The 14,357-nt window shown below is 43.5% G+C and overlaps 1 protein-coding gene across 2 annotated transcripts in view; it reads right to left on the reverse strand.

The window, feature by feature from the left end:
- Positions 1 to 238: 238 nt before the first annotated feature.
- LOC308478117 (maestro heat-like repeat family member 5) overlaps positions 239 to 14,357 on the reverse strand; it is an 80,651-nt gene continuing 66,532 nt past the window's right edge. The window contains exons 12-20 of one of the 2 annotated variants that reach the window (XM_081007432.1): positions 13,811 to 13,932; positions 12,583 to 12,732; positions 3,833 to 3,987; positions 3,472 to 3,619; positions 2,980 to 3,161; positions 2,023 to 2,160; positions 1,604 to 1,718; positions 1,303 to 1,373; positions 239 to 1,038 (exon numbers count right to left, since the gene is read on the reverse strand). In XM_081007432.1, the coding sequence (XP_080863558.1) occupies positions 1,335 to 1,373; positions 1,604 to 1,718; positions 2,023 to 2,160; positions 2,980 to 3,161; positions 3,472 to 3,619; positions 3,833 to 3,987; positions 12,583 to 12,732; positions 13,811 to 13,932 (1,049 nt within the window). In that variant the 3' untranslated portion in view covers positions 239 to 1,038; positions 1,303 to 1,334. The remainder of the gene's footprint in view (positions 1,039 to 1,302; positions 1,374 to 1,603; positions 1,719 to 2,022; positions 2,161 to 2,979; positions 3,162 to 3,471; positions 3,620 to 3,832; positions 3,988 to 12,582; positions 12,733 to 13,810; positions 13,933 to 14,357) is intronic. The other variant, XM_081007433.1, reaches the window with a different exon arrangement.

Genomic DNA, 14,357 nt, shown 5'->3' on the forward strand with positions numbered 1-14,357 from the left:
GGCAGTGGCAGCAGCGCAGGTTGTTGAGGCTTTGACAGCCAGAAGGGGCTGTGGCAGCAGAGCAGGTCGTCGAGGCTTTCACAGCCAGAAGGGGCAGTGGTAGCAGAGCAGGTCATTGAGGCTTTGACAGCCAGAAAGGGCTGCGGCAGCAGAGTAGGTTGTCGAGGCTTTGAGAGCCAGAGGGGGCTGCGGCAGCAGGCAGGTCATCGATGCTTTGACAGCAGGAAGAGGCAGTGGCAGCAGCGCAGGTCGTTGAGGCTTTAGCAGCCAGAAGAGGCAGTGGCAGCAGCGCAGTTCATTGAGGCTTTGACAGCTAAATTGGGCAGCGGCAGCAGCACAGGTGGTCTAACTGGCAGAGCCTAAGTGACACCAGATAAAGTCGAGCAACATTTATGGACTCAAGCCTGATATTCACCTGAGAAGGTGGTGCCTTGTTTTGACCCCCTGGCTTGTTGTGACCCATGGAAGTTATAGAGCTGCCCCCCCCCCCTTATCAGACAGTAAATATCACGTATTTCATAAGCATATAATGTCATGGTTTTACAGTTGGACTGTGAGCTCAGTTTCTAAAAAGCACCTCTTGAACGGGTTATTCTGGGATTGATTCAGGTTGGCCCCCAAAGCAGCTCACTTCAGTTCAATGGTCTCCACCAAGAAGCACCCAGCCACGCATGACCCCTCCTGCCCCTTCTCATCCCAATCTGGCCACAGCAGAAGCTAGGCTGGTGCTTCCATTTGGAACTATGGAGTTCTCCGCTGGTTTCTGGAGGGCCTGGACCCCGCATTCCAACCTCTAGGGCTGGGCATGGCCCTCCCAATCTAATTTGCCTCTCCTCTCACAGTCAGGTACATTTTGGTGGGAAAGGGAAGGAAGGAGTATGAGCTGGTTGGAATCATGCTGAACCAAACACATCGTAAGCTGGGTCTGAACTGCAGAGGGTTTGGACTTGGCTCATAAACAGCATGAGATGAGGCTTGAAACTGGAGAAATCTCTTCAGTTCAAAGACTTAGTGGCCTCAATAAATAAATGAAAACAGCTTATTTGGATGAGCAAAGGATTATTATTATTATTATTATTATTATTATGTCTCCCCACCCCAATACATAGCGGAACAAAGAGAAAAAATGATATATAATAAACCAGCAGACACACAAAAATCAATCTTTAAAGCAGGCAAAAATAAATACATATGAACTTATACCAGCTTTAAGATGTTTCCAATAGTACATATAAAAATGTAATTTTAAGAAAAATCTTAGCCTTCCAAAGGTGAAGACTTGTCCATCCATTAACGGAATACCTGTATGATTGCTGCCTGCAGTAACTTGCGCGCTAGGTCTCGGACGTGTCCGTATCGGAGTCGGACATCCCCTAAGTTGGAGCAAAGCCACTGTAAGTGCATCTTTTATTATGTATACATTTATCTTCTATCAAAAAAACATTGTCCATATATATTAGACATGATAGAAGTGAATGCAGCTGAAGTTGTACAATTAAATAAAAAATGTGTAAATGCTAAAGAACATTTGACAGTTAAATTGCGAGGAATAAAGAAACCATTAGAAACATTAGAACAGGCATTCCCTGTTTCCAGTTCCTACCTCCAAGTAAAACGCCATGCCGATGGCTCTCTTCTTATTGCTTGGACAGCACATATATTCCCGTGCCAATCGGGCAATCCTCTTGTACTGTTCTTTCGAGGATGTGTACAAGGTCCTGAAACATAAGAGTAAGAAACAAAGGATTCACAAGCCTGAAGCTGGCAGGAAGAACTGCTCAGCGTTCCTGCACAACAACCACCACTACCAGGTTACTTGAACGCTGAGCAGAGCCTCCCACCTGCATTCGCTCCATAAGACGCACACACATTTCCCCTTACTTTTTAGGAGGGGAAAATTGCGTCTTATAGAATGGACAATATGGTACATTTTCTGAAATAAATAAGAAGTTTATCCCCATTTCCCCAGAAAGCAGGCCTTGCTCTTCATGCCTCACCTGCCAGTCCTTTTCACCTTCTTACCTTGCCAGAAGACGAATGCCTTGGAAAAAGCTTTCTGGACTTGACAGCATATCCCAGCAGCTTTGCAACTCCAAAACCTCAAAATCATCAAGGTATTCAACACGCCCAATCAGTTGTTTCAGGGCCTGCACAGCGATCCTGAGTCAAGTGAAGGAATTAAGAATATTATATTTTTAAAATTTGTATACTGCCCTTCACCTGTAGATCTCCGGGCAGTTCACAACATAAAAATGCAAGTTAAAAAGCACAAAATACAGAATAAAAAACCAAAGCAAACCAATAACTCCTCTCCCTCCAACAAACACAGTTGAAAGGGCATAAGAGGTTAATCAGCCAATGGCCTGATTGAAGAGGACCATTTTTGCCTGGCATCTAAAGGCACCAGGCAAGCCTCCCTGGGGAGAGCAACTCACTAATGGGGAGCCACCACAGAAAAGGCCCCTTCTTGTGTGGAGGAGGCACGTGAAGAGGGGCTTCCGATGATGAGCACAAGGTCTGGGTAGGTTCATCTGGGGAGTTTTAGGTCCTTGACATCTTGCAGTCCAACCCCAACCATCACCCCCTGCAGCCTCCCCCATGTTTCCAGCACAAGCGGCAACCTTTTGGCTCTGATGGAGACTTAAGGTTCCAAGACACGTGAGTCCCACCACACCCAAATCAGCCCATCGTGCGGGAGAGTCTCCAGCATCCTCTCCCATCCTAGTGTCCTTCAGATGTTTTGGGCTACAATAACTCCCATCTTCAGCCCAGTTGTGCTGGCTGGGGCTGGTGGGAGTTGTGGTCCAAAGCGACTGAAGAGCACAGGGGTTGGGGAAGCCTGGGTCTCCTAGCTATCTAACCTAAGCAGAACCTCCATGTCCAAATGAAGCCTATCTCTTGGGGGAGGGCTGAGCCATCACTGCTATGGGTCAGAGAGAGAAGGGAGGGCCCCCCCCAATGCATTAGCAGGTCCCTCACGTCAGCGGATCGAGATGCGAAGAGGGCTCCGGGATTAGACTTGTCGCTCTCGAACCTCTTCTTCTCGCCTCATGGACAAAACAGATCTGAGTGCTAAGTGCAAACAGCAGGTGGTGGAACTTGCTCTTCAGGATACCTGCAGCCTCAGGGAACGACAGGATATGACACAGAGCGTTGGTAGCCTGGAGGGACAAGGAGAGGAGAACGGCATTCAGCAGAGGTCATCGTCAGATCAAGATCTCAGACTCAGACGCTGCTCAGAGCCCCGGTCCATCTCACTCAGTGTTGTCTACACTGACTAGCAGTGGCTGTCCAGGGTTTCAGGCGAGGGACTCCCCGACATGGAGATGCTGGGGCCCTTCTGCATACAAAGCAGGTGCTCACAGGATGGACCACTTATTAAGATGCACCCCCCTCCCAGCAAGAAGCCCCCAGCCCCATCCAGCTCCCATTCAAAACAATCCAGGAGAGAGAAACTGAGTGGTTTCGTACCGCCATTGGCATTTGAGAAGTGCTGCATCGCCTGGAAGGGACTTCCGCTTTGGGGTCTTCATCCTGCAGCCTTTTCAGGAGGGGTCTCAGCAGCTTGACGCTGGAATACGGATCGGCGACCAACTCCTTCCAGATCACTGCGGCACTTCTGCAATTTTTCAAAACAGAATTTTTCATTTTTCCTTTTCTTAAAAAAAGTCAGGCCTTTGATAATTTTCTTTATATTGCACATACATTAGCAAAGAAAGAAACCACAACTTGGAGCACAATTTTTTGCAAGTACGAAATTCAATATAAATAAATATAAATTAAGAAACCCCTTAAATCTAGCCCTCCCCATTTTCACATCACAAAAACTTACTCATCACACTCCTTTGAGCAGTCCAACAGGCTGTCTACGACCGGCTGCAGGCGCTTGGTGGCTAGGCTGACAATAGCCGAAAGCGTCACTTCCTTAGTGCGGGTGTCGGGGATCTGGTGGAGATGGTTGTAAATCTCCTTCACAACCATAGGCAGCTGGAAGAAGACCAGGATGAGAAAGTGTGGTGAACCTGTTTCTATTTTGCTTAATGTATGTAGGGTTTGGTGTCAGCGTTACTTGTGCCGGTTCTCTGCTGTTCACTTGTGGTTTTTTAATAATAATTTTTATCGATTTACAACACAGATATACAATTTTATCCAATTTTTAACAAATAAATTCTCTCTTTTTGGACTTCCTTCAGCTTCTCTGACAATCATCCATCTTTACCTCTTAATTACGCATTCCTTCTCCTTAGTATTGTCATTAGTCTTCCCTCCCACTTCTATTATTTTTTATAACAATACATCTCAAATTTCACAGTGCTTCTTGAAATACAGTGGTGCCTCGCAAGACGAAATTAATCCGTTCCGCGAGTCTCTTCGTCTTGCGGTTTTTTTGTCTTGCGAAGCACGGCTATTAGCGGCTTAGCGGCTTTAAGAAAAAGGAAACAAACTCGCAAGAACTCGCAAGACGTTTCGTCTTGCGAAGCAAGCCCATAGGGAAATTCGTCTTGCGGAACGACTCAAAAAACGGAAAACTCTTTCGTCTAGCGAGTTTTTCGTCTTGCGAGGCATTCGTCTTGCGGGGCACCACTGTATCACTAACGTTGTTTGCACATCACATGTATTTTTCAGATATTCTACAAATTTTCCCCAGTCCGATGAACTTTTGGTCCTTAAGATATCTAATTTCCCCAGTTAGCTTGTCCAATTCTGCATAGTCTGTCAGTTTCAGTCTCCAATCTTCAATCGTCAGCATTTCTTCTTGTTTCCATTTCTGGGCCAGTAAAATCCTTGCAGCTGTAACTGCATATTGGAAGAGTTTACAGTCTTTTCTTCTTATCTCGTTTCCTGTAATCCCTTAAAGAAAAGCCTCTGGTTTCTTTACAAACGTATATTTTAATATCTTTTTCAATTCATTATATATCATCTCCCAGAAACTTTTCACTTTCTTACAATCCCACCACATATGATAAAACGTTCCTTCTTTTTCTTTACATTTCCAACACTTATTACACGTCTTAAACATTTTTGCCAATTTTACTGGTGTTATATACCATCTATAAAACATTTTCATCACATTTTCCTTTAACGCCGTGCTTGCAGTAAATTTTAAGTTTTCTTTCCATAGTTTTTCCCAATCATCAAATTGTATATTATAACCGAAATCTCTGGCCCATTGTATCATTACCGATTTCACTTTTTCATCTTTCGTATGCCATTCCAAAAATATCTTATACATTTTTGACAGAATTTTACAATCATTGTTTATTATGTCGATTTGAAACTTAGAATCTTTTTCTGCATAACCACTTTCTTTAAAATCTTTTTTAAACATTTCATTCACCTGAAAATAATGCAACCAATCATAAACATATTCTTTAACTTGTTCATATGGTTTTAATTTCCATTTTCCTCCTTCTTTAATTATCAGTTCACCATATGTAATCCATTTACCTCTCATATTAATTTTCTTTACACTCATAACTTCTAACGGAGATAACCAGTGTGGAACTCTTGGTTCTAATAGGTTTTTATACCTATCCCATATTTCTATTAACGCACTCCGGAAGATGTGGTTCCCAAAGCCTTTGTGAATTTTCTTCTTCCCACACCATAAGTACGCGTGCCATCCAAATCTGTTATCAAAGCCTTCTAAGTCCAGTGACTCTTTATTTTCTAATTTTATCCATTCTTTCAACCAGCAAAGACATGCTGCTTCATAATATAACTTCAGGTCTGGCAGGGCAAAGCCTCCTCTTTCCTTTGCATCTGTTAGTAGCTTAAATTTAATTTTCGGCTTTTTGCCCTGCCAGATATACCTTGAGATCACTCTTTGCCACTCTTTAAAAATCGTTACCCCCTTTATTATGGGGATAGTCTGAAACAAAAATAACATCTTTGGAAGGACGCTCATCTTTATCGTAGAAATTCTGCCCCAAAAAGATAGTTTCATTCTACCCCACACCTCCAGATCTTTCCTTATTCCATTCCAAACCGGTATGTAATTGTTCTGATACAAATCAACGTTTTTAGGAGTTAACCAAATTCCTAAATATTTTACCTTTTTCACCACCTCTATCTCTGTTTGTTGTTGCATTATTATTATTTTTAAAAAAAATTATATTTATTACTTTTCCAACAATTTAAACACTACAAAAACAATACAATACAAAAACACTACCTAACATTGACACATTAAACACATTGAACTAACAAAACAAAACAAAAACAGTAAAATAAATCAAACAATTTCATTATCCCATCTTTCATTCACTAATTTCCACGACCTCCTCGCACCTCCCTTTTTGTATTCCACTTCTGTTAATTGTTTCAGCAATTCCTTTCCATCTTCCTCTGTTTTCTATCCTATAATTATCTTAACACATTCTAACCTTATTTTTTCCTTTAATACTCTATTAATCTATTTATACTTAATTCCTTATATCATTTCTACTAAAGCCATATAACTTCATTCCAACATTTTTCTAACATTCATTAATTTTACAGTATTTCTGTAAATAGTCTTTAAACTTTTTCCAATCTTCTTCCACCAACTCTTCTCCCTGGTCTCGGATTCTGCCAGTCATTTCCGCCAATTCCATATAATCCATCAACTTCATCTGCCATTCTTCCTGGGTGGGTAAATCTTGTGCCTTCCAATACTTCGCGATTGTTGTTGCACTATTTCTATCATACTTTGCTCCATATTTTTTGCAATTATTTTAGTTTTCTTATTTAATTTGAACCCTGCCACTTTCCCAAATTGTTCAATCTCCTCTAATAGTTCTTTTACACTTTCTATTGGTTCTTCAATCGTTATTACCAGATCGTCTGCAAAGGCTTTAACTTTATATTCATTCTGGCCAACTGTTATCCCTTTTATTAATTTATTTTGTCTAATCGCTTTAAGAAAGACCTCCAGGACCATTATAAACAGCAATGGCGAAAGCAGACATCCCTGCCTAGTTCCTTTAGATATTTTAATATCTTCCGTAGTCACATTATTTACAATCAACTTAGCTCTCTGTTCTGTATATATTGCCTTTATCCCATTGAAAAACTCTTTCCCCACCTCCATATACTCCAGATTTTTCAACATAAAGTCCCATGCTATGTTGTCAAAGGCCTTTTCTGCATCCACAAACATAAGTATAGCTTGTTTCTCATTCCTGGCAGTCAGATATTCCAAAATATTAATTATGTTCCTTACATTATCCTTCATCTGTCTACCTGGAAGGAAACCTGCTTGATCCTTATGAATAGTTTCTAATAATATCTTTTTCATTCTTCTTGCTAAGATCCCTGCAAAAATTTTGTAGTCTGTATTCAACAATGAAATAGGCCTATAGTTTTTAACTTGGGTTAAATCCGAGTCCTGTTTTGAGATAAGTGTAATGAATGCTTCTTTCCACGTTTCCGGGATGTCTCTTTCCTTTAAAATATTATTCATAACTTCTTTTAAAGGTATCATCAGAAAGCAACAACAGCAGCAAGAATACTCATCGCAAAGTATTGGAAGACACAAGAACTTCCCACGCTGGAGGAATGGCAGATGAAACTTATGGACTATATGGAATTGGCGGAAATGACTGGTAGAATCCATGACCAGGGAGAAGAGTCGATGGAGGAAGACTGGAAGAAATTCAAAGACTATCTTCAGAAACACTGCAAAATTAAGGAATGTTAGAGTGATGTTGGACTGAAAATAAGTGGTTTCCAGCTGCACAGGTTAAAGTTAAGGGTAGATTAAGATTAAAGATTAAGATTAAAGAAATTTAAAGAAATGGAAATTTGATTTTAAAAGGGAAAACTTTAAAGTTACAGGATATTAAGATCAAGGATTAGGTTTAAAAAAGTTGAAGTTATATATTTTAACATTTTATTAAATTAAAGATTGGGATTATAAAAGTGGAAAAGAAACTGCTGGATAAATAATGTGGATTGGAATACAAAAGAGGGAGGTATGAGGAAGTCCAGAAAATAAGTAACTTAAAATTGGAAATGGAAAAGAGAGTTTGTTATTAATTGTTTTGTGTTTATATTGTTAAGTTTTGTATTGTTTTGTGTGTGTGTTGTTTTTCTTTTTCGTTTGTTTAAAACCTTAATAAAAAATTATTAAAAAAATAAAAATAAAATAAAGGTATCATCAGAACATCTTTTAACTCTTTATAATAACCTGATGTAAATCCATCTGGTCCTGGGGCCTTTCCCCTCTTCAATTCCTTTATAATCTCTTTTATCTCATCCGTTTCGATTAGGGCATTCAGTTGGTCTTTTTTATCTGCCGGGATCTTTTGCACCTTTTTCCCTTTTAAAAATCTCTCAATTTTCCTCATATTATTCCTGTCAGGGGTTCAGGGACAGAGGCACAGGGTAGGCAGGAGATGGAGAGCGATGGGGATGAATCCCAGGACAGCGAGGAAGAGGATGACAATGACTCTAGAGATTCCATGAGTCTTTCCAGCGAATCAGAGGATTCCCAGAAGGGGGCGCCGGTGGTCAAGGCCAGGGGAGCCCCAGGGGGGACTTGTCAGGAGCAGGGGGCCAGCGGGGGATCCCAAAGTGGCAGCTGGGCGTCAGGACCAGCCTCCCCGCCAGAGTGCAGCGAAGGGGGTGGAGGTTCCAGTGTATCAGGGGAGGCGGCTCCGGCAGTAGAGAAAGGAGGGAGGTCGGAGCAAGCCACCCTCCCGGAAGGGGAGGGGAGTAGTGAAGGGAGTAGCGTAGCTGTCAAAAGGAAAGTTAGAGGTTGGGGGCGCGCGCCAAGTTCAAATGTAGAGGCGCGCGGAAGTACAGGGAGCCCGGAGGAGGGGCCAGGTCCCAAAGCCCGCAGGAGGGGGCAAGAGCAGTCTGATTCCGCGTCGGAGGAATCCAGGAGGGGCGAAACCCCAGCGGGCAGAAAGACCCTGCGGAAAAGGAAAGAGAGAAAGAGGTGGAGCAGCGCAAGCCTCTTAAACTGGTGCAGGGCGGGGACAGATTCAGAAGGGACTTCAGCGGTCTAAGCCTAGCAGACGTAGGGCTGCGCGCCTCGGATCTGAAGCAAACAATGAACTGCAATAAACACGTTTGTATATAAGAAAAGAAAGGCGTTGGTCTTTTGTGAGCTGAGACTTGAGGCAGCCCTGACAATTCCTTTCTTTATTTTTATATAGTTGTCTGTAAAAGTCCAAGAATCCTTTTCTAATTTCTTTCGGATTATCTATCTCTTCGCCATTCACAATGATTCTGTTAATTGTGTTCTGCTCCTTTCTTTTTTTGATTTGCCACGCAAGCCATTTGCCTGATTTGTTAGCGAATTCAAAGTTTCTCTGTCTTAACTTTTTAATATTCCATTCCACTTCTTTGTTTATTATCATTGCAAATTGTGATTGCAAGGTCTTAATTTCTTGTTTTATTTTGGAGTTATTTGGTTTTCTAATAAATTTTTGTTCATTGTCCATTATCTGCTTTAAAATTTCCTTTTCCCCCTTTTCTCTGTTTTTATTCTTCAATGAATTCTGCTGGATAAAAAAACCTCGCATCACAGCCTTGCTTGCGTCCCATACTACGCTCATCTTTGTACCCTTGTTGCAATTATCAACAAAGTATTCAGCTAGTTTCTTTTGTGCTTTTCCTACAATTTACTGGTCGTCCAAAAGATAACCCTTAATTTTCCATCTAAATGTTCTTTCTTCAAAGCCTTTTAGTTCCAATTTTATTGGATTATGATCTGAGATTACTTTAGATTGTATTTCAACTTGTAGTATTCTTGGAGTCAGTTCATTCGAAACCCATATTTGATCTATTCTTGACATTGACTGGTTCGATTCAGAAAATATGTAAATTGTTTCTCCACTTGTGTTCCTTTGGTGGTGAGAGAGGTTGGGGTTGGCCTAGGGTGTGGTTGTTTGTTTGTGATTGGCTGTGGTGATCTTTGTTTTAGTGTGAGAGTGGGGTGGGTGGGTGTTTTGGATCAGGTTAGCCATATTGATTTGTATGCTGTTGGTGGATTATTGTCATTGTCTTGTTGGGCTGTGTACGTGATAAAGGGGAGCCATACCGGGGTGAAGGCGTCTTCTTCTGTTTGTCCCTGTGTCAGTTTCAGTTTACTGGTTAATTTTTCTAGTAGGGCTGTTTCCCATACTATTTGGTACCATTGGTCCAGGCTTACTCCTGACAAGTCTCTCCAGTGTCTGGTTATGGTGTTTCTGGCTGCTGAAAGTAGGTGGGTTATGAGTTCTTTGTGGTGTAAGTGGGCATTGTTGTCTTGGAAGATGTTTAGTAGGGCCAATTCTGGGGTGATGTCTAATACTTGCTTAGTTATTTTACATATTTCTCGTATGGCTGTTGTCCAGAATAGTTGGATTTTGGGGCACTCCCACCACATGTGGAGGTATGTGCCTGTGGAGGTGCACCCTCTCCAGCATTTTGGTGAGGTTCCTGGGCATATTAGCGCTAGTTTTCTTGGTCTTAGGTACCACCTGTAGGTGGGTTTCAGAGTGAGTTCTTTTCATTGATATGGCTTTAAAGGGGGGTTTAGATCACATTCTGATCCATTGAGTGGGGTTAATCTCATAGCCTATGTCATTCTCCCATTGTTTTTTGATTGCGTCTAGGGGGTTTGTGGGATTTTGGAGTAGTATTTTGTATATTGCGGATACCATCTGTCAGGGGTTCAGGGGCAGAGGCACAGGGTAGGCAGGAGATGGAGAGCGATGGGGATGAATCCCAGGACAGCGAGGAAGAGGATGACAATGACTCAAGAGATTCCATGAGTCTTTCCAGCGAATCAGAGGATTCCCAGAAGGGGGCGCCGGTGGTCAGGGCCAGGGGAGCCCCAGGGGGGACGTGTCAGGAACAGGGGGCCAGCAGGGGATCCCAAAGTGGCAGCTGGGCGTCAGGACCAGCCTCCCCGCCAGAGTGCAGCGAAGGGGGTGGAGGTTCCAGTGTATCAGGGGAAGCAGCGCCGGCAGCAGAGAAGGGAGGGAGGTCGGAGCAAGCCACCCTCCCGGAAGGGGAGGGGAGTAGTGAAGGGAGTAGTGTAACTGTCAAAAGGAAGGTTAAAGGTTGGGCGCGCGAGCCATGTTCAAATGTAGAGGCGCGCGGAAGTACAGGGAGCCCGGAGGAAGAGCCAGGTCCCAAAGCCCGCAGGAGGGGGGAAGAGCAGTCTGGGGATTCCGCGTCAGGGGAATCCAGGAGGGGCAAAACCCCAGGGGGCAGGAAGACCCTGCGGAAAAGGAAAGAGAGGAAGAGGTGGAGCAGCGCAAGCTTCTTAAACTGGTGCAGGGGAGGGACTGACTCAGAGGGGACTTCAGCGGTCTAAGCGTAACAGACGTGGGGCTGCGCGCCTCGGATGTGAAGCAAACAATGAACTGAAATAAACACTTTTGTATATAAGAAGAGATTGGCGTTGGTCTTTTGTGAGCTGAGACTTGAGGCAGCCCTGACACGATCCCTTTACTGTTTCCCTTTGTTGTTAGGAGGAGGTTTTCAAAGGTTATCAGGGGCCTAGTTGCTGCTGATTTTATTGTTGGATTGTTTAAGAGGGCATGTAATTGGTGTTGTGTTAACCAGGGCATTTGGGTGTCTTCTAGTTTGTCTTGTATTTCTTGTGTTGACAAAGGTTTGTTATTTTTACAGAAGTCTATTGGGCGATATAAGCCTTTGGTTTGCCAGGTTTTTATCTGGAGGTTTTGTGCTGCATGGTGGAATAATGGGTGGTAGGGCAGGGGGATTAGTGGGGATGGGGTTGGTATTTTCAATTATGTCCCTCTCTAGGTGTACCCATTGTTTTGTCTCATCTTCTAGTATATATGGGATTATATGGAGTATTTGGCTGGCAATGTAATATGCTTCCATGTTGGGGATTCCCCATCCTCCTTCTGAGGTGGGGAGGTGCAGGTATTTGGGGCTTATTTTTGGTTTTTTATGTGAGAAGATAAAAGAGTGTAGTTTTCTCTGCCATCTGCGGAGTAGTGTTGGGGGAATCCAGATTGGGCGGGTTTGGAATAAGTAGGTTAGTTTTGGGAGGGTGATCATTTTGATCATAGCAAAGTTTTATTAATTGACCTCAGTGTTGCCCATATTGTGTTTCCTTTGCACTGAAATGAACAGGGTGGAATAATGTAATTAAAATACTGCCAAAGCAGACAGGGAGATGAAAAACAGGGTGGTTGATTTTTGGAAGCCGAACTGCAGCAGGATGGAAACAGAGGCTCGAGCCACAGACACGGAAATTGAAGAAGAAGAAGAAGAAGAAGAGTTTGGATTTGATATCCCGCTTTATCACTACCCGAAGGAGTCTCAAAGCGGCTAACATTCTCCTTTCCCTTCCTCCCCCACAACAAACACTCTATGAGGTGAGTGGGGCTGAGAGACTTCAGAGAAGTGTGACTGGCCCAAGGTCACCCAGCAGCTGCATGTGGAGGAGCGGGGAAGCGAACCCGGTTCCCCAGATTACGAGACTACCGCTCTTAACCACTACACCACACTGGCTCTTCTTACTTCCCACACAATGCCTTCTTACTTCCCAGAAAGAAGCTAATTCTAAGTCCGAAGAGAATGTTTAATTTAGAGGAAGCCTGCTCCCCCTGCCTCCGTTTTGAGCCTTACGTCTTCCATTTCCATGCCGCATTCCTCAAGGAAGGACCTTAGGAGCTTTCCTGCAGCCTGAGAGACGGCTCTGTCTTCCACTGTCAGGTTGTCAATCGCCTTCAGCACGACTTCGTTGATCTGGCTGGGCGTGAGGTGCTCCCCAAAAGCCTGGCACAAAGAAGAAAGAAGAGGGAGTTTTCTTCTGCTCCACACTCTGACCACGTTTCAGTAGTCCAAGCGTGCCTTCACAAACCAAGTGAAAGACATCTCCACTCTGCCTTGAGAGGGTTGAACTAAGTGACCCCCGCGTCCCTTCCAACTCTACAATTCGGTGATTCTATTTATGTGTTTATTTAAGTAGCTGAAATATTTTACAACAAACAAAACTAAAAGTCAGGTGACGCCTTGCTATTTTCGATCCACATCTTAAATTGGTTATGACATTGGAACATGAAGAGGTTCAATCTAAAATCAGACTAGAAAATTTAAAAAAAAATTCTCGCAGGAACAGAGAGGGTGAATAATAGTGGCTATCTGTTATATAACCAATGCCAAACAGACTGGGTGGGAACCTGCCGGCTGTGGGTTTAGTTCTTAATATACAACAAAAACACCCACCACAAGGTTGGCATAGTTCATTGGCTTGGCAGTGCCTTGTGAAAGATGCACCGAATGAGTCAACTTTTCCTATTCTTTTTCCACCCTGAGGAGCCCAAGGTGGCAATGCATGGTTCTCTCTCCTCCCCGTTTTAGTCTCATGAGATAGGTTAGACTGAGAGACTGTGACTGACTCGTGAGTTTCAGGGCTGAGTGGGGATCTGAACCCTAGGTCTCCCAGCACCTGGTAGAATTTCAATAAGTAGAATTCTGCACGCAGTTTAGGCTACCGGGCACTTGTCTTGGAGCAATTTATTCTAATACAATGCATTTCTGAATGTTATTTACACTAATAGCTCACGCATGTATTTTTTTACACACTGTTTGGCATTGCGAAATTCAAAGACATGTGAATTTCAAAGGCGGGTTGTGTTTCAGTTCTCCTATTGTTTCTGAAAGCCTCGATTTGATAGCTTTGGCTTCCAGTGTGAACTGCTCTGAATCTCTCCCTCATCCCTAGAAGGCGTGGGCTGCCTGAGGGCAGGCTGAAGTTGGTGGGGCAGGGCCCCATTGGCCCAAATGAGCAAATCTTTGCTAACTGGGAGTGGCTGCGGTCTTAGCAATGAAGAGTACAAAAAGCCACCCCTACCTTGGCCACTTTTGCGATGTTGTAGTGGAAGAGGGAGGGCCCAGGGATGAAGAAGTCTTCTCGGACCCATCTGACCATGTTGCCTTTCTTATTTTTATTCCTCCTCTTCTCCAGTTCCTTACCTAAGCAGGGTCGGGTTTTGGAATATGCATGCAAAAGAACCCAGCATTAGTGCTCCCTGCTCAAAACCTCCAGTTTTCCCACTGGGACCAACAAAAACAATTATCAATTTCACCTCAAAAATTATAATTCAGAACTGGGAAAAAGGTTCAGAAGGGGGCAACCAAAAGGACTGGGGTGCTTGTGGAGCTGGTTGCAGCATTTGGGGGGGGGGTCCGTTTAGAAAAACGGCGAGGAAGAGGAGACACAATGTATGGCATGGAGAAAGTGGAGAGAGAAAGCTTTCTCTCTCACCGTCAGAACATGAGAACAACTGGACCTCCAATGAAACTGAAGTTTCAGGATGGTCCTTCTTCTTGCAGTGCACAGCTAAACTCTGGAACTCCCTGCCACAGGAGGCACTGATGGCCATGGACCAAGATGGCTT

The sequence above is a fragment of the Podarcis pityusensis genome (genome assembly GCF_964106645.2).
Source record: "Podarcis pityusensis genome assembly, chromosome: 5".
NCBI classification, from domain to species: Eukaryota; Metazoa; Chordata; class Lepidosauria; order Squamata; family Lacertidae; genus Podarcis; species Podarcis pityusensis.